The sequence below is a fragment of the Mus caroli genome, unplaced genomic scaffold (genome assembly GCF_978045245.1).
Source record: "Mus caroli unplaced genomic scaffold, Mus_caroli_1 scaffold_2, whole genome shotgun sequence".
NCBI lineage: Eukaryota > Metazoa > Chordata > Mammalia > Rodentia > Muridae > Mus > Mus caroli.
Window position 1 is genome coordinate 89,083,158 of NW_028227257.1, and position 19,122 is coordinate 89,102,279.

The window sequence follows — 19,122 nt, forward strand, 5'->3', positions numbered from 1 at the left end:
TCGGCTAAGCTTGGTCCACTCAGAGTGATAAAGCCAGCTCTCACCCCATTTCATGGTATAATACAATGGCCCGGGGACTGTCAAGGTTCTGCCACACCAACACTTTCCGCATAGACCCATCCAGGTTGCCAACTTCAATCCGATTCGTTCCTGTGTCTGTCCAGTACACTTTCCGGCCGATGGCGTCCACTGCAAGTCCGTCTGTGGTCTGCAGACCTGCAGGATGTTGGAAGAGCACTCTGACTCCTTCCTTAAGACAGATGGGATATTTCCCAGCTCTTTAGCCAGACAGGTGGCCCTCGGGTTGGGAGGAAGGCTCACCTGTAGTGATGATGTCCTCATGCTGTGAGCCATCCAGGCTGGCACGGCTGATCCTGTGCAGCGTGCTGTCAGACCAATACACTTTTCCTGAGAGGGAAGGCTTGACTCAACCCAGGTCCTGCCTGCCCACAGAGGCACCCACAACTGACTCAGAGCCTGAGACACCGGGACAGGCAAAGAGGGGAAATGGATGCAAGTGGGGGCATGTCATAGCAGGGCCGTTTTTGGCAGTGACAGCAGGAACAGAAGGCAAAGGTGGAGGAAGAAAGGACACTGATGGCTTTTGATCAGGCACAGAAATATAAATGAGAACAAGAGTCACACACACACACCTTCCAGCGGGTCCACTCCAATGGCGATGGTGTTCTTCATGGTCATGTTGATGGGTACCACCACATCAGCAAAATAAGGGATATCCAAGGAGACCATGCGAACATCAATCCTCCTGGCGAAGATGAGGAAACTGTTCATGCCTGCCCAGGTGGAGAGAGAAGGAGGGAGGACAGTCACTCTAGCAGAGACACTAAGAGGAATTGGAGGCAGGCTAACTGAAGTCCAATACTAATGGTCTGGCGGTATGAGCCTAGGCAAATTACTGAAGTTATTTAAGCCTGGTCTATATAATGGGGATAATAACAGGATAACTATAAGAATGAAAAGAAATTGTGTATATACATAAAGTACTGAGCACTAGACTTCGCACATATGTATAAATGGTACTTCCTTTTTGGGTGTTAGGAGAGCTTGAAAAGGGGCCTCATATGGCCTAGGCTGGCCTTGACCTCACTGTGTGGATGAGGAGGGTCTTCAACTCCTAATTCTCCCAAGGGCTGGGATTACAGGTGTACATTTATTCTATGGAAGGAGGTGTGGCAAGATGACTCAGTGGGTGAATGTGCTTGCTATTAGCCTGATGACCTGAATTCAGTCTCCAGGACCCATTTGATGGAAGGAGAAAACAGACTACCTTATGTTATCCTCTGACAGACAGACAGACACACACCACACACCACACACACACACACGCACACAAACACGATTAAAAAACAGGAGTGGAACAGAAAGCAGTATCGTAGCAGCAGCGCTCTTTGAAGGACTCCTTTATCATAAAGCTTAAGAAGTGGAGGAATAGGGTCCCAGAGAGCTTCATTCACCAGCTGAGAGGCCTTCAGATTCCTTATGAGGTCAGAGTCCAAGCCTCCCACACAGTAGCCCTAGGAGAAACCTTGACCCCTAACATCTGAGCAGCGAGGCCTTACTTCTGGGGTCCTCCCATAAGAATGACACACAGGTCCTATGCTCACAAAAGTGGCACACTTAAGGAAGAGAGGGTACCAGTCCATTGTAGATAGGACACATTTCTTACATTTATTTCACCAAGTTTCTCCAAAGGAGTGTCCTGTTCTAAACAAATTACCGTATTATAACCTTGCAACAGGTGAGGAGAGTGTTGAGACAGGACAGTCTCGCTGCTATCCAAGAAGACCACAAGAAACGACGGGACCTGACCTCCATCCTGTCTACCTGCTCCTTCTCCTAAAAGCCCCCACTCTTCCACAGATTCTCTGACCATATCAGAGGATTCCTGCCGAGAAGAGGCAGCCCCTTTCCACCCACCTAGACCATGCTTTGACTCACCTGGTGAGCATGTCTTGCCATCTCGCAGTAGGTTGATACCTGTGGGGCAGGTGCAGCTGAAGCCGCTCAGATTTGGGGACCTGAGACACAAATGGCTACAGCCGCCATTCTCCACAGCACACGGCGTCATCACTGTAGAGGGAGAGGGAGCTTTCAATGGGGGCAGCTAGGGAATGGAAAGGCTGAGGGAGACGCCAGCAGCTGCTGCTGGCTGCTTACCTGGAGGCCTCTGGCGGTGGAAGACATGAATGTCCATGAGGTTCTCTAGGTTCTCCTGCAGAGTCTCCCGGTCTAGCCCGGTCAGCCGGTCAGCACTTTGTATACTCTTGGTCTGCCAGTCAGTCCAATAGATGCGCTGTCCATACAGAGTCAGCCCGAAAGGGTGGGGGAGCTGGCTTCCGATTAGTACCTGGAAGGCCCCAACACTTGCATCACGAATCAGTACAGGGATGAGGCAGGAGCTTAGCAAAGTGCTAGGAAGCAAGTTCCTGTGACCTAGAGCTTGTCTCCCAGCTCGTGTCTGCCAGCGTGTGTTAACACCTACCTATCTAAGTGCTATGTGGCTACTGGAAAATGGCACTTGCATATCTCCAGTGTGTTTTGGCTCAAATCACAAAAGGAAAGTTAGCAGCTTTATAGAGGATGCCACCTTGACCAAGCAATCAAAATAGATACCATAAGAAAGGGATTTTTTCCTTTTTGAAAATGGAAAGACTGGCCAGCAAGGTGTCTCAGGGAGTAAAGGGGCTTGCCACCAAATATGGCGACCTGAGTTCAATCTCAGGACTCCATGTGGTGGAAGGAGAAAACCAATTCCTACAAACTGTCTTCTGACCTCCATGCATGCACTGTAGCGCACACAAACTAAATAAATGGTTTTGTTTTAAACAGAAAGGTTAGGAAAGTCTGAGGAAGAAACAAGATTAGACGTTAAAGAGACATGATTATGAGCCGGGCATGTTGGTACAGGTCTGTTGTCCCAGAACTGAGCAGGACCAGACAGGCAGATTGCCCAAGTTTGAGGCCAGCTTGGGCCATATAGCAAGGCCCTGTCATAGCAAGGCCCCAGGGAGGCTGAGGTGGGGGGCAGGGTCATTAAATGCAATGAGTAATTCTGGATTAGATATTGGAGTAAAAGAGAAAAATATTAAAAGGCATTATTAAAGAAATTGGAAGTGAATTTACACACAGACTGTGAGTTGCACAGTAATATCATGTTAACATTAATTTCATTGTTCTTTTGTTTGTTTTTCAGTGTGTGTGATATCTGTATGGGTACAATCGATGTGCCTGTGTGAAAGTCAGAGGATAACCTCATGTACGTGTCTTCACCTTCCACCAGTCTCTGTTGTTTTTCTGCTGTGTATGCCAAGATAGCAGGCTTCTGAGCTTCTGAGATTCTCGTGTCTCTGCCTCCCGACTTCCCTTGGGAGTCCTAGGATAACAGATATTTGTGCTACACTGAACAGAGTTTATGTGGACACGGGAATTCGAACTCAGGTCCTCGTGCTTCTGTAGCCAGAGATTTTTTACCTACTGTGCTTTCTCCAGGCTCAGTTTTACCATATAAGGTTCTTAAGAAAATATTGCAACTGTGGCAGGATGTTTCTAATTTAATCTCAGATGATTCAGAAAAATCATTGTGTGTGTGAATGTTTATATTTGTGTATGTGTGTATGTGTGTGTGGAGAGAAAGGAGGGGAGGAAGGAGGAAGGGGGAAAAGAACAAAGAGAATGGTACGGGAAATGGGGCAAAATATTATTCCTCTTATACTCTTGTAATTTTCCAGAAAGTTGGAAATGATAACAAAATAAACAATGGCAAAAGAGAGGCAGCTCAGTCATTGGCCAGGTACAAAGTAGCTGATTGATTACCATCAGTTGTTATGGAGATTAGGAAAGCCTCTGTGTGTGTGTGTCCAGCCCACTGTCCACCCTAATTCCTAATAAGCTTGAATCGTCAACCAGCAGCCCCGTGTTCCCTGGAGCTACATTCTTAGACAAACAGCATCTGTCCCATGCTGGTCCCATAACTTCTGGGTCCCCCTAGCTCCTGTCAGCCACCAGCCAGAGGATGCTGCACTGGAGGCTTCCAGAGCAGGGCAAGATGCTCTAGTGGCACCTTTACCTTCCTCTTGCTGCCATCCAGCCCAGCAAATTCAATAGTCTTCATGCCGGCATCTGCCCAGTACAGCCGCTGAGAGCCGTAGTCAATAGCCAATCCATTAGGCCAGGTCAGGTTCGAAGAGATGATGACTTGTCGGCTGGAGGCATCCATGCCGGCCCGTTCAATCTTGGGACTTGCACCCCAGTCAGTCCAATACATGTACCTGGATAAAAGCAAGCAAAGGGGCTTTTAGACTTCGAAGCTTAAGTGAGTGAGGTGGAGGGTCAGTCCACAGCACGGAAGAAATACCGATGAGGGTGCAGGGTTCTCAAAGGCTTTTAGGGTTCTGCTCCAAGAGTTACCCTAAGCCTGGACTCAGAGCCATGTCCCTGAAGGCTTATATCTTCCATCACTATCAAAAGATACCTCAGAGTCTTATAGATGAGCGGCCAAAGCTTAAAGTATGTAGCAAAAGAGACCTCCTTAGGCATGAAGAAAGAAGAGGGAGAGTGAACTCTGCGTGTACTGCTGTGCCCAACAGACATATTCTCTTGACTACACGCATTAAATAACTAGGACACGTGAGTTCACAAAATTCCGTGTTAACTATGAAGAAGAGCAAGGCAGGACTATATGGTCTGGTGAGGAAGCTATGAAGGATATATAGCCAAACTGAAGTATAGCTTTTGCGGGAGGTGGGGGCAGGCTGGGGATTTTGTTTGGTCTGGTTTATCTGGTTCCCAAACGATGTCACTTTTATAAAACCCAAAGTGTCGCCGCCATCACCATCACCACCACCAATATTTGTGAGCATTTAGAGAAAAATATATTTCAGAAAAATATGCTTTAAAGTGTTAACAATGACTATGCTGAAGGTAAGAATTTTGTTTTCTATAAATTTAATATTTTTTTAAAGATTTATTTATTGGCCGGGTGTGGTGGCGCACACCTTTAATCCCAGCACTTGGGAGGCAGAGGCAGGCGGATTTATGAGTTTGAGGCCAACCTGGTCTACAAAGTGAGTTCCAGGACAGCCAGGGCTATACAGAGAAACCCTGTCTCGAAAAACAAAAACAAACAAACAAACAAACAAACAAAAAGATTTAATTATTTATTATGTATAAAGCTTTCTGCCTGCATTATGCTTGCAGGCCAGAAGAGGGCACCAGATCTCATTACAGATGGTTGTGAGTCACCATGTGGTTGTTGGGAATTGAACTCAGGACCTCTGGAAGAGCAGACAGTGCTCTTAACCTCTGAGCCAAATCTCCAGCCCGTACAAATTTAATATTCTTTAATGATAAAATTGCTTTTAAAAGCAAACAACAATAAAAAATATTTTTAAAGAAAATTTAAAATTTAAAAGGTTCTCTTGCCAGAGAGGAGACAGTGATTTCTCGCGCTCACTCTGCCCTTAGCACATCCACAGATCTGGCCCCTCTCCCTAATCTCCAGATTCCCATCTTGTACCCAGTTCTTAGGGGAGCTGGGGCTCAGAAGGGACAGCACGTACCCGCCCATGGGCTCCACCACTATGTCCCGAGGACGGTCAAGGTTCTCCCAGATGAGCACTGTCCTCATGCTGCCATCTGTGTTGGCCACTTCGATCCTGTCCGTGCCTACCAAGGGATCAGGGGAAAAAAAAATTAATTCCAGGCTTGCTCTTTCCTTCTGGCCCAACTCCTGCCTAGCCCAGAGCTCTGTATGCAGTAAATGCGTGGCAAGGATTTTGTAGTGACTACGCAATGGATATTCACTGACTGAAGCTGAGAGAGAATTCAAGGCAGTGATTAGTTTCACTCCTTGGAATAGCACAAGTTTCTAAACCTCAGGAAGCCCACTCCATCCTATGATTCGAGGCGACAATTCCCAGATTTCAGTGCACATAAGAATGAGGAGAGCTCGTTACAATACAGATCCCTGTGGCTGGATTGATGGCTCAGGGGTTAAGAGTGCTTGCTGCTCTTGCAAATGACACAGGTTCAGTTCCCAACACCCACATTGGGTGGTTCAAGACTGCTTGTAACTAAGTTCCAGGGGATGTGACACCCTGGTCTGGCTTCCATGGTCACCTGTACATACCTGGTCTACAAACACACACTCAGGCACACACATACACATGAATGGATCTGTAAAGATTTTTCCAATCAATTCCTCAAGATTTTGAGTAAGACCAGGATCTAAATTTCTCACAACTTCTCAGGACATGCTGATATTGTTGTTCCAGAAACCACACTTTGAAGAATGCTAGTTTAGAGATATTCTTTTTATCTCCCACGTCTCTACCCCACTAAGACTCATAGAAAAAAATGCCTTTTTTGTCTGGACATTCATGGAACAAAAAACAAAACAAAATAGGTCATAAGTTCATTGTTCAAGATGCCACAAAATATTTACAAGCACCAAGTATAGCACATAGAAGTTGCAATTTAGATAAGAACTAAAGACTCAGAAGACTCAAGACAGCCAGGCTCCCTGTACATACCTGCATCTGTCCAGTAGAGCTTGTTGGTGACCCAATCAATTGCCAAGCCAGCAGGGCTCTCCAAACTGGTATCCACTACCACCTGGGCAGGAAGCAAAGTTTATCACTGTCTGCACTCCTATTCCAGCTCTGGAGCCCAAACTCCACCAACCGCAAGGAACTGGAAACACTTTCCCTCCTGGAGGGACTGGATCCGAGCAGCCCTACCTCCTGTCCTGTTCCATCCCACTTGGCCCTGCTGATGGTATCAGTGCTGACATCTGTCCAATACACGTGGTCATCCCGGGAGTCCCAGTCAAGGGCCACAGCACTGCGCACGTCAGCCAGTGGGATGACATCGTCGGACAGGTCCTCTGTGTCGAAGCTGATCCGACGGATGTCCATCCTTCGGGCAAAAAGCAGGAACTTGTCAAGACCTGATCAAAGGCCGAGAGGGGTCTCCTTTTAATGCTCTAAATCCAGTAATGGTGACAGACACAGATGCTCATCTGTGTGACACCTGGTTCAATCACACTTCCTGGGACCTGCTGCCCTTTGCCCCCTACTCGTCATACTGCAGGTGCCCTGAAGCCCAGCCCAGCTTCTCCTCCTTTAGAGTCCAGTGGGAACAGAGTTTACCCCACTGCTTAGGCTCCTATCAGCTTCATTCGAACTGTTCTCTCCCCTGACTTCCCTTGACTGTTTCCAGCGGCGTGGCTGGGCCACTGCCAACTCCCAGGTTACTTCTGAGATCTTTGTCCTATTTCAGGTCTTCTGGTCTTTTGTTTCCCTGAGACAGGGTCTTTCTACAGACTCTTCTCAAATTCCATCCTCCTGCCTCAGCCTCCTGAGTGCTGGAATTACAGACATGCTACCGGGCTAAAGTTTCTGTTTCTATTCTGTCGTCTAGAATGATCATTCTATCTGCTGTTCTCTTCACAGATTAGCCAATAATGACTGCTCACTAAGTTCCTTCCTTGAAAGGCTCAATGCTCGGTATAGACGCGCAGTGCTGTTCTACTCGGCCATAAAGATAAATAAAATTATGAACCTCGCAGGACAATGAATGGATTTGAAATGTGTTGTCAGTAAGTGAGGTGACCCAGATTCAAAAAGTGAAAACAAGAGAAAAACGTTCTCTCTCATATGTGATCCTAACTGACAAGGGTTGGAGGCATGTGAGAGTGGCTATGAATGAGGGCAGAGGCTATGAAATTAGATAGGGGATCATGAGGGAGAAATGCTGTTCAGAAAAGGAGGAAGTCAAAGGGCATGTGACCTCAGCAGAAAGGAGGCCAAGAGAAGTACAAGGGTATAGGGGCGGGGCTTGTGCAGGGGAATGGGTGAGAAGACAGAGAAACAGGAAAAAAAAGTTTGCAAATGCCATAATAAAGCCTATATTTTGTATGCTAAATAGACAGACAGACAGACAGACAGACAGACAAGGAAGGAAGGAAGGAAGGAAGGAAGGAGACAAAGAAAAAACAAGGGCAACATCCCATACCAGTGCTTTGTAGTACATGTTATTCTTGCTCCCATTTTCAGAAGAGCACATGAGGCTAACAGAGATCAGGGAGGAGGCTAACAGAGATCAGAGAGCACGCTCAGGGCTCAGTGTTGTGTCCCAGAACTGGGGCTCAGGCCTGCTCCAGAGGGAAATTTAGGCATTGCTTTCCACAGCAGCTTTCCCATCCTCTGGGCCTCCTCTGGCTTGTCTAAAACTGCCCAGTACAGTTAGCCTTTGCTATGTGCAGGGAATTATTTCTAAGACCCCCGCAGATACTCAACTCATAGATACTCTGGGCCCGTATATAAAACAGGGTAGCATTTTCATATAATCTGTGCATATCCTACATAATCTAAGTAATGTCTGGATTACTTGTAATCTATATCTACATATTTAACATAATGTATTTGTTTGCTTGACACTGAGGATTCAATATGGAATATAATTCCTATTTAGATGGCTTATATTCTATCCTTCTCTCTTCCAGAAATATGTATGTAAGTCTTTAATCCTAGCACTTGGGAGGCAGAGGCAGGCGGATCTCTAAATTCAAAACCAGCCTGATCTACAGAGCAAGTTCCAAGACAGACAAGACTATAGTTGTTACAGAGAAACCCTGTCTCTAAGACACAGAGTGTCTTGCCTGCATGCACACATGTGTGCCATGTGTGTGCCTTGGACCCTTGAAGACCAGAGAACATCATCAGAGGCCCTGGAACCATAGTGACAGGCAGCTGTGAGCTACTGTGTGGGAAACGGAAACTGAATCTGGATTCTCTGAAAGAGCAGCTGAGCCATCTCCCCAGTGACTCTAATGTGTTCTTGAGATAATAATAACCAAAAGAGCCCATACAGGCCAGCAAGATGGCTCACGTGCCACTCCACCAATTGATCTGAGTTCCTGCTTTGGAACCCACAGGATAAAAGGAGAAAACTCTTGATAGATTGTCCTCTGATATCACATACACACACATCTATGTAGTGCATCTTTTTAAAGGGTAATATATCTTCAGTACAGACACAGTTTTAAAATTTCCATCCACAGTTGATTAAATGCACAGACAAGAAACCCACAAATATGAAAACCTATGTATTTCGATACTCAGAAAGGAGCTTTCTGCCTAACTTCCAAATCCCTCTTCCAAGCCTTGATAAATCATTGGGACAATGTCCCTGGAAGCATTTTGCATCTAAGACAGCAGAAGCAGACGGGCACAAGAAGGCAGGCAGTGGTGGTCACGCCTTTATCCCAGCACTCAGGAGGCAGAGGCAGGAGGAGCTCTTGAGTGTGAGGCCAGCCTGGTTTACAGAGTGAGTTCCAGGACAGCTAGGGCTACACAGAGAAACCCTGTCTCCAAAAAAAAAAAAAAAAAAAAAAAAAAAAAAACCCAGGAAAAAACATACAGTATGAAACTAGTTCTCAGTATGTATCTGAATGAAACCTCAGAAACCTCAGAATTTTTTCCCCAGTCACTGTTTGGACAGGGCCCAGAGAATCTGATTCTTGCCTCTGTGTATGTCAGTATGTTTGTGAAATTGTATATGAGTATGTGTAAACATGTGTACATGTGGAAGTTGGGCAGCTTCTCCTACATCTTCACCTTATTACTCATTTTGAGACAAGTTCTCTCAGTGAATTCAAACCCCACTGATTGACTAGACTGGCTGGCTTGTGAGCTTCAGGGATCTGCCTGCCTCCCTGTGCACCCAGCTCTGGGGTTAGATAGACACCACCACACCCTAGTCTCCCAAATTCAATTTTAATTAGATTTAAGAGAGTCAGTGGATTATACAGCATGAATACATACATGCTGAATTGGTTGTGACGGATACATAATGAATTAATCCTGCCCTCTTGCTGGTCATGCCCTATGCCTGATCAACAACTCCCTGGACTAGCCTTAGATAAGGTCACCTATGTTCCGAGATTTCTAGGGATGACTTTGCAAGGTAAAATTGTCTTGTAGACCCTAAAAATTCCACCAGAGAACTCCTAAGCCTGATAAACAGCTTCAATGAAGTAGCTGGATATAAAATTAACTCAAGCAAGTCAATGGCCTTTCTGTACACAAAGGATAAACAGGCTGAGAAAGAAATTAGGGAAACAACACCCTTCTCAATAGTCACAAACAATATAAAATACCTTGGCGTGACTCTAACTAAGGAAGTGAAAGATCTGTATGACAAGAACTTCAAGTCTCTGAAGAAAGAAATTAAAGATCTCAGAAGATGGAAAGATCTCCCATGCTCATGGATTGGCAGGATCAACATTGTAAAAATGGCTATCTTGCCAAAAGCAATCTACAGATTCAATGCAATCCCCATCAAAATTCCAATTCAATTCTTCAAGGAATTAGAAAGGGCAATCTGCAAATTCATCTGGAACAACAAAAAACCTAGGATAGCAAAAACTCTTCTCAAGGATAAAAGAACCTCTGGTGGAATCACCATGCCTGACCTAAAGCTGTACTACAGAGCAATTGTGATAAAAACTGCATGGTACTGGTATAACGACAGACAAGTAGACCAATGGAACAGAATTGAAGACCCTGAGATGAACCCACACACCTATGGTCACTTGATCTTTGACAAGGGAGCAAAAACCATCCAGTGGAAAAAAGACAGCATTTTCAACAAATGGTGCTGGCACAACTGGCGGTTATCATGTAGAAGAATGCGAATTGATCCATTCCTATCTCCTTGTACTAAGATCAAATCTAAGTGGATTAAGGAACTCCACATAAAACCAGAGACACTGAAACTTATAGAGGAGAAAGTAGGGAAAAGCCTCGAAGATATGGGTACAGGGGAAAAATTCCTGAATAGAACAGCAATGGCTTGTGCTGTAAGATCGAGAATCGATAAATGGGACCTCATAAAGTTGCAAAGCTTCTGCAAGGCAAAAGACACCATCAATAAGACAAAAAGACCACCAACAGATTGGGAAAGGATCTTTACCTATCCTAAATCAGATAGGGGACTAATATCCAATATATATAAAGAACTCAAGAAGGTGGACTCCAGAAAATCAAATAACCCCGTTAAAAAATGGGGCTCAGAACTGAACAAAGAATTCTCACCTGAGGAATACCGAATGGCAGAGAAGTACCTGAAAAAATGTTCAACATCCTTAATCATCAGGGAAATGCAACTCAAAACAACCCTGAGATTCCACCTCACACCAGTCAGAATGGCTAAGATCAAAAATTCAGGTGACAGCAGATGCTGGCGAGGATGTGGAGAAAGAGGAACACTCCTTCATTGTTGGTGGGATTGCAAGCTTGTACAACCACTCTGGAAATCAGTCTGGCGGTTCCTCAGAAAATTGGACATAGTACTACCGGAGGATCCAGCAATACCTCTCCTGGGCATATATCCAGAAGAGTTCCAACCGGTAAGAAGGACACATGCTCACTATGTTCATAGCAGCCTTATTTATAATAGCCAGAAGCTGGAAAGAACCCAGATGCCCCTCAACAGAGGAATGGATACAGGAAATGTGGTACATTTACACAATGGAGTACTACTCAGCTATTAAAAGGAATGAATTTATGAAATTCCTAGGCAAATGGATGGACCTGGAGGGCATCATCCTGAGTGAGGTAACACAATCACAAAGGAACTCACACAATATGTACTCACTGATAAGTGGATATTAGCCCCAAAACTTAGGATACCCAAGATATAAGATACAATTTGTTAAACGCATGAAACTCAAGAAGAACGAAGACCAAAGTGTGGACACTGTGTCCCTTCTTAGAATTGGGAACAAAACACCCATGGAAAGAGTTACACAGATAAAGTTTGGAGCTGTGACGAAAGGATGGACCATCTAAAGACTGCCATATCCAGGGATCCATCCCATAATCAGCTTCCAAACGCTGACACCACTGCATACACTAGCAAGATTTTGCTGAAAGGACCCAGATATAGCTGTCTCTTGTGAGACAATGCCGGGGCCTAGCAAACACAGAAGTGGATGCTCACAGTCAGCTATTGGATGGATCACAGGGCCCCCAATGGAGGAGCTAGAGAAAGTACCCAAGGAGCTAAAGGGATCTGCAACCCTATAGGTGGAACAACAATATGAACTAACCAGTACCCCAGAGCTCTTGACTCTAGCTGCATATGTATCAAAAGATGGCCTAGTTGGTCATCACTGGAAAGAGAGGCCCATTGGACTTGCAAACTTTATATGCCCCAGTACAGGGGAACGCCAGGACCAAAAAGTGGGAGTGGGTGGGTAGGAGAGTGGGGGGGTGTATTGGGGACTTTTTGGATAGCATTAGAAATGTAAATGAGGAAAATACCTAATAAAAAATTAATTCAAAAAAAATTGTCTTGTAGGAGCTCTAAGGAACCAAAGCAGAGATTATGGAAGAGACCAGGGAATCCTATCATCTTTTACTTGGTGGTCACAGATCATCATCTGGGATCCCAGTTGCTCTCTACTCTAACAACACAAACTCTTCTATGGATCAGGCTAAAAGGACAGAAGTTCCATGGAAACCATTGCCCTGCTTTTTAGAGGAATTGGACCTTCTTTCTGTGCAGATGGAAGGCATTCTGCCTGGTGAGGTGAGAGCTAAGCCCCGCCGAGGTGTTTGTACACTGAATGATGCCTCCAGCTACCACTGGGTTTAGGTCCTCAGCTTTGACTTGGAAGCCCTTGGTCTCTACAGTCTGTCATGGATTCCTTGCGGAATCTGGCCCTCCCTGCCTGACAAGCCTTCCCTCCAACTCCTCTCACTGCTCCTTCTAACTGTCCCCACAAGGCACCTCCTCTGAGGCTGGTGTCCCAAACCCACTTACTCTGGGCACAGGCGTGGCTGTTGATCTTGCGGAAGCCGGTGGGGCAGGCACAGGTGTAGTTCTGGCCACTGGGTAGACACAGGTGAGTGCAACCTCCATTGTTGTCCCCACAGCGGTTTTTCCCTGCTCAAAGAGCCCAGAGCAAGATGATCAGGAAAAATAAACGTTTACAAAGGTAGACCCCACCAGGTCAAAGGGTTGGAGGGTTTTCTTATAAATAAGAACTCTGGCCGGGCGGTGGTGGCACATGCCTTTAATCCCAGCCAGCACTTGGGAGGCAGAGGCTGGTGGATTTCTGAGTTCGAGGCCAGCCTGGTCTACAAAAGTGAGTTCCAGGTCAGCCAGGGCTACACAGAGAAACCCTGTCTTGAACCCCCCCCCCCCCGCCAAAGAACTCTGTGGGGTGCAGACACCAAACCTAAACACTAGTGTTGATGCCAAGAAGTGCTTGCTGACAGGAGCCTGATACAGCTGTCTCCTGAGAGGCTCTGTCAGTTCCTGACCAATACAGATGTGGATGTTTGCAGCCAACCATCGGACTGAGCCCAGGGACCCCAATGGAGGAGTTAGGGGAAGGACTGAAGGAACTGAAGGGGCCATCTCTGGCATCAATGGGAGGGGAGGTACTTGGTCTTGTGAAGGCTCCATGCCCCAGTGTAGAGGAATGCTAGGATGATGAGGTCGGAATGGATGGGTTGGGGAGCACCCTCATAGAAGCGTTGTAAGGGGGGATGGGATAAGGGGTTTGCAGAGTGGAAACCAGGAAAAGGGATAACATTTGAAATGAAAACAAATTATTAATTTGGGATTAATTTCGATATCTTTTCCAGATGTGAGTACGAGTACCTGACACCCTGTAAATGTTTGCATTTTATGGAAAAAGCCAGATGAGTCCTGATGTTGTACTACCCTAAATGTCCAGCAGAGGGAGCAAGTAGCCCATGTTAATGCCAGCTCTGGACTTCCCTGACTCAAATTCACAGTATCTATAACAAGTGCAAGGCGGATTCTCAAGAGGCACCAGCAGCCACATCACTGGTGACACATCTAGCTCACTTGGTGAGACTTTTTTTTTTTTACCTGCGGGCTGGCGCTGGGGGTGCAAGGTATGAATGTCCATAGGAAAGTGGAGCTTGTTGCGAATGATTTCCTGGTTCTTCCCTGTAAACTTGTTGGCACTATTGATGCTCTTGGTGTGCCAGTCTGTCCAATACAAGCTGTCTTCAAACACTGTGATGGCAAAGGGATGTGGGAGGCCTGGAGACAGTCCAAAAAGACCTTAGTCCAGACATGGCCTGCCATGGCCCCTGAGCCCAGCCAGACCTGGCAGCCACACACATCTCACCCTCTGCCAAGGCTCCTGGGGGCAGAATTGGGGAAGGAGCAGAGAGATGAAAGACAGCACACCAAAGACCTCACCCTGGCTAATGACAGCCTTGCGGTGACTCCCATCTAGATTGGCCCTCTCGATGACGTGGTGCTTAGCATCCACCCAGTACATGCGTCGACCAGCGTAGTCGATGGTGAGGCCGTTGGGCCAGAAAAGATGAGTGTCAGCAATGATTCGACGCCCAGAGCCGTCCATGCTGGAGGCCTCGATGCGGGGGGTGTTGCCCCAGTCTGTCCAATAAATGGTTCTAGGAAGAAAGGAAGTCAAGAGATGGATGGCGGAGGACTGATGAATGACAGCCATGGTGACGGAACAGGAGACGTCTTTACACGTTGGGGTTCACCCGTTTGCCTGGAAAGCATCTTGTTTGTTTATTCATTTGTTTGTATCTGTTTGTTAGTTTATTATCTATCAATCTATCTATCTATCAATCTATCTATCTATCTATCTATCTATCTATCTATCTATCTATCTATATCTATCTTTGAGGCAGGGTCTCACTATATAGCCTTGGCTGACCTGGCACTCACTATGTAGACCAGGCTGGCCTGGAACTCACTGTGTAGACCAGGCTGGCCTCAAACTCAGAGCTCCATCTGCTTCACTGAGTACTAGGATTAAAGGCATATGCTACCATGCCTGGCTTTGAAATATGCTTTTTTTTTTTTTTAATTACTTATTTAAAATGCTTCCTCCCTCCCCCCCAGTGTTTGAAGACTGAACCCAACGAGTTAAATCCAGAACCTAACGCGAGGCAACTGTTTATCACAGAGCTGTATCACCAGCTCTGTAAAATGATGTTTTAAGTATCTGGATTGAAGTGCCTGGAGACAGAGCATTTGTTCATCAGATTTTTAAACGTGCCTGCTATGGAAGGAGTGCAACCGGCGCTAGAAACGGAGCAGTGGACAGCAATCCCCGAGCCCGTGAAGACGACGAGAGAGTGCAGTGTCTATGTTAGGACACACAGGCTCTTCTTTCTCAATCTCTTCTGCTGCCTGGCCTGTTCTATGCCCCCTCTCCCACACACCATACTTCTCAAACAGTTGACATCTAATTGCAGGGTCTTACGAGTCATCCCCTCAAGAGGTAGCATGGAATGTATATAGGCCAGAGGCTAGGAATTTTCATTTCAAGAGACTTCAATGCAGGAGACTTGTCTATTAATTTTTAAAATTATTTCAAATTAATGATATTAATTACCTCAACTACTGGCTGCTTTAAATTAATAATATTTTTTAATTAGCTCCACTCTATGGGCTAATAAAAATACACTAGGCAGTTCAAACTTACCTAATTTGTATATTTTATTTTTATTCCATTCAAAATGCTTCATTATTTTAACCTTAAATATTTGTAGGAGCAGTTGTATCTTTATTTAGATCAGGGTCTCAGTAGCTTAGGTTGGTCCCCAACTCTGCAGCTGAAGATGGGCTTGAAGTCCCAATCCTTCTGCGGTCACCTCCCGAATATGCCTATTTTATGTTTGCTTTATATGTGTGTTTGTTTTTAATTTGCCAACCAAGAAATAAATGAAGAGGGAGGGGGTTGGAGAGATGGCTCAGCAGTTAAAAGCACTGACTGCTCTTCCAGAGGTCCTGAGTTCAAATCCCAGCAACCACATGGTGGCTCACAACCACCTGGAATGCGACCCGATGCCCTCTTCTGGCATGTCCGAAGGGTTTACTCACATATATTCAAAAGAAAAGGAAAGAAACAAAAGAATGAAAGAGAGAAATGAAGGAACACGGAGAGGTTGAGTAAGCCAAGGATGTTTGGCCACACACTACAGACCCAGGACACAAGGGCATCTGGGTAGAGAGTCCATATTGTCAACACTGCTCTGAGGAAGACCCACAACGCCTGGAAAGAGGCCTGAGAACAATCCCTGCCCACTGCAGGAGGGACCTGGAAATTTGAGACACCTACTCACCCCTCCATGGGGTGTAGGGCAATGGCTCTGGGCTTCTCTAGGCTCTGCCACAGCAGTACCTTCCGGTGGGCCCCATCCAGATTAGCCACCTCAATCCTCGACGTCCCAGAGTCGGTCCAGTAGAGCTTGTCATGGACCCAATCCACTGCTAGGCCCCCTGGTGAGAGGAGGCAAGGGAAGAGTGTCAGCCATTCACCCTAGGTAGCTCTGCGTCCTGGAAACAAGAGCAGACTCTTACAAGACGTTGCTTCTGAGGCTAGGACCTTGTTGTAACTCTGACACACATCGTCTCTGTGACTAGGCACTGAGCTTCCCAGAGTGGAAAGGGAAGTCAAGCAGTTGACCGGGGTCACGCACTTCATCCACACAGAGCTGGGGATGGCCTTGAGCTCTGGACGCCCTGGCGCTGCCGTGCGGATAGAAATCAGTGCCTTTCACAAGTAGGCGGGTGCTGTCCTACTGAGTTGCAACTCTAGCCCTGGATGCTGCTGACTTCTTAGCCACTTAATAACCTGCTTGTAGGATAAGCCTGAGGCCACCAGATTAGCTATTGCTTTTCGTATGTGGAGATGGGAGTCTCGTGTATCTCAGCCCGGCCTTAAACTGGAATGACCTTGAACTTTTCTGATCCTTTTGCTTGTACCTCTTCAGATGGCAGGCATCATCATGTCGGGTTTATGCAATGCTTGGGGGATCAATCAAGCTTAGAGCTTTGTGTTCAGGCTCAGCAAGCACCCTACCAATTGAGTAGCATTTTCAACTCTCCAGTTGGTTCCTATCTGAGAGTTCCACCCAAGATGTCACTGGAAGAGCCCTTCTGCTTTGTGCACTTTGGAAACACTGGCCCACCCCCACCCCTTTCGCTGTGTTTTTTTGCACATGGCATTCCAGGCTCTCCACTCAGGGCCTTGTTTTCCTACCTGGGCTCTCTAGCCCAGTAGACACCACCTCCTCTACATTGCTGCCATTAAGGTTGGCACGGAGGATGCGGTCCAGGGTGACATCCGACCAGAAGACCAGCTCCCGCCTGTGATGAAAGTCGAGGGCAATGGCGTTCTCCAGGTTGTTCAGTAGCAGTGTATACTCGGAGCGGTGCGGGAGCACCTGCCGGATGTCGATACGATTGGCAAACAGTAGCACAGGTTCTGGCCCTGGACACAGCATAGAAATAGGACCCACTGGGCTTCAGAGCCAGATACCCATCAGCATGCACCCTCATGCCCTCAGCTCATAGCTGGGGCCCTTTGCCCACTAGAGCATGTCCCAAGCTGCTGACATTTGTACTAGAACACTAGAATCCTTTCTAACCCCAAACCCAATCGCCTTTCAGAATGCAACTTGCAAAAAACTCAGTCCACATCTTAGCAAATCCCTCAGCTCTAACACCTGGCTTTTGTCTGTTCTGCCCACCCAGCCAAGTGCCAACCCTCCTTACCCAGAGCTTTGCAGCTGCGCCGATCGGGCCGTAGCTCATACCCTGCTTCACACCAGCACTGGAAAGCCCCTTCACTGTTTGTGCAGCCCTGGCTGCAGTACCCCTCCTCAGCACATTCGTTTACATCTGTGGATACCAGGCAGGGTGAGGAAGCCTGCCTACAGCCATCTTCCCACGCACTCCTAAGCCACCCCATTGTCTCCTTGGCTTCATATCCCCATCCACTGCCACAGCCAGGAGGGAAACTGTGTAACCAGTGATTCGGGCTTTGAGGTCATGGAGTCTCAGATTTCAAACTCCAACTCGGCTGCTTACTAGCTGTGTGGCTTTGGGTAAATTACCTATACTCTCTGCACTTCCGTTTCCCTATCTGCAAAATGAGAGAAATGATCCCTACTTCCCAGGGTCAGTGTAACGAAGAGTCAAGGTCACACCCATCTAATATGTCACCCAGCTTTCTATATGCTGCTCCTACCTAGCGTCCCTCCCCCTCCCCCCCCTCGCCTGCCCCCCCCCCCCCCCAGCAGGCCCCAGCTCACCCTGGCATGTTCTCCCATCCTCTGTGAGCCGGTAGCCTGTGTGGCAGGTACACTGTACTGCCCCTCGCACCATCTGACACTTCTGGGCACAGCCACCGTTGTTAACATTGCAGTTCTCCTCACCCGTCCGGGGCCCTGTGACAGCCAAGCCAGAGTTGGGAGACGAGCCCAGAATCCACCCTCGTCCAGCCAACTTGGCATTCCACCTGGACCACGAAGAACAGCTCCCAAAAACTGTGAGAGTCCCAAGGGAGGCCTCCCTTTGAACCCTAGGGGTGGGGCTCAGCCACAAACCGCGGGCAGGGCCCACCCGCTAGAGACACTCACGACAGTTCTGCTGTGGACTTTCGTCACTGCTGTCACCGCAGTCGTTGATCCCGTTGCACAGCTTCCTCTGCCCAATACAGCGCCCGTTCCAACACAGGAACTGATCAGAGGCGCACTGGGGGCTTCCTAGAAAGAGAGGGAGGAGGGGGAGAGTCAGGTCACAGGAGGGCAGGGCTTGAGTCCACAAGGGACAGGAGCCTGTCATTTTCTAGGGTAAAGTGGAGCCAGCTGAGCATCAAGGTGGGAGGGATGGGGTCCGAGGCAGGAAACAGCTCAGACAAGGCTGGTTGAGTGTCTGAGTTTGTTTTCTCCCTGGGATTCCACGATGGATGAGTGATGGGGACAGAGTCGGAGTGTAGCCTCGTAGTCAGAACCAGGTTTAGCAGGGGACTGGTGGGGTGGGCGGGGAGCAGACACAGAGACTGCCAGTCCTTCCTGCAGAGTGGAAGTAGACACCGGGCTACTGGCTGGACAACAGCCCTTCCTCCCAAGGCCAGATTGGGAGTGAGAATTCGAGCAGCTGCGAAGACTCACAGCCTTGACTCTGTGTTCAAGAATGGTACCCAGTTCCTCAGCACATCTGGATTGTGCATGTGTGTGTACCGTATGTGATGTGTTGTGTGGATGTGTGCTACACGCATGTGACTAT

The 19,122-nt window shown here is 47.3% G+C and overlaps 1 protein-coding gene across 2 annotated transcripts in view; it reads right to left on the reverse strand.

Moving 5' to 3' along the window:
- Positions 1-19,122, reverse strand: part of Lrp4 (LDL receptor related protein 4) — a 59,926-nt gene that overhangs the window by 22,356 nt on the left and 18,448 nt on the right. For both annotated transcript variants that reach the window (XM_021185820.2, XM_029474331.2), the window contains exons 9-25: positions 18,474-18,599; positions 18,147-18,281; positions 17,608-17,733; positions 17,093-17,323; positions 16,173-16,329; positions 14,269-14,486; positions 13,930-14,106; positions 12,850-12,972; positions 6,759-6,967; positions 6,552-6,633; positions 5,580-5,685; positions 4,088-4,289; positions 2,179-2,368; positions 1,960-2,091; positions 654-794; positions 322-408; positions 45-216 (exon numbers count right to left, since the gene is read on the reverse strand). In XM_021185820.2, coding sequence (XP_021041479.1) covers positions 45-216; positions 322-408; positions 654-794; positions 1,960-2,091; positions 2,179-2,368; positions 4,088-4,289; positions 5,580-5,685; positions 6,552-6,633; positions 6,759-6,967; positions 12,850-12,972; positions 13,930-14,106; positions 14,269-14,486; positions 16,173-16,329; positions 17,093-17,323; positions 17,608-17,733; positions 18,147-18,281; positions 18,474-18,599 — 2,614 coding nt within the window. The remainder of the gene's footprint in view (positions 1-44; positions 217-321; positions 409-653; positions 795-1,959; positions 2,092-2,178; positions 2,369-4,087; positions 4,290-5,579; positions 5,686-6,551; positions 6,634-6,758; positions 6,968-12,849; positions 12,973-13,929; positions 14,107-14,268; positions 14,487-16,172; positions 16,330-17,092; positions 17,324-17,607; positions 17,734-18,146; positions 18,282-18,473; positions 18,600-19,122) is intronic.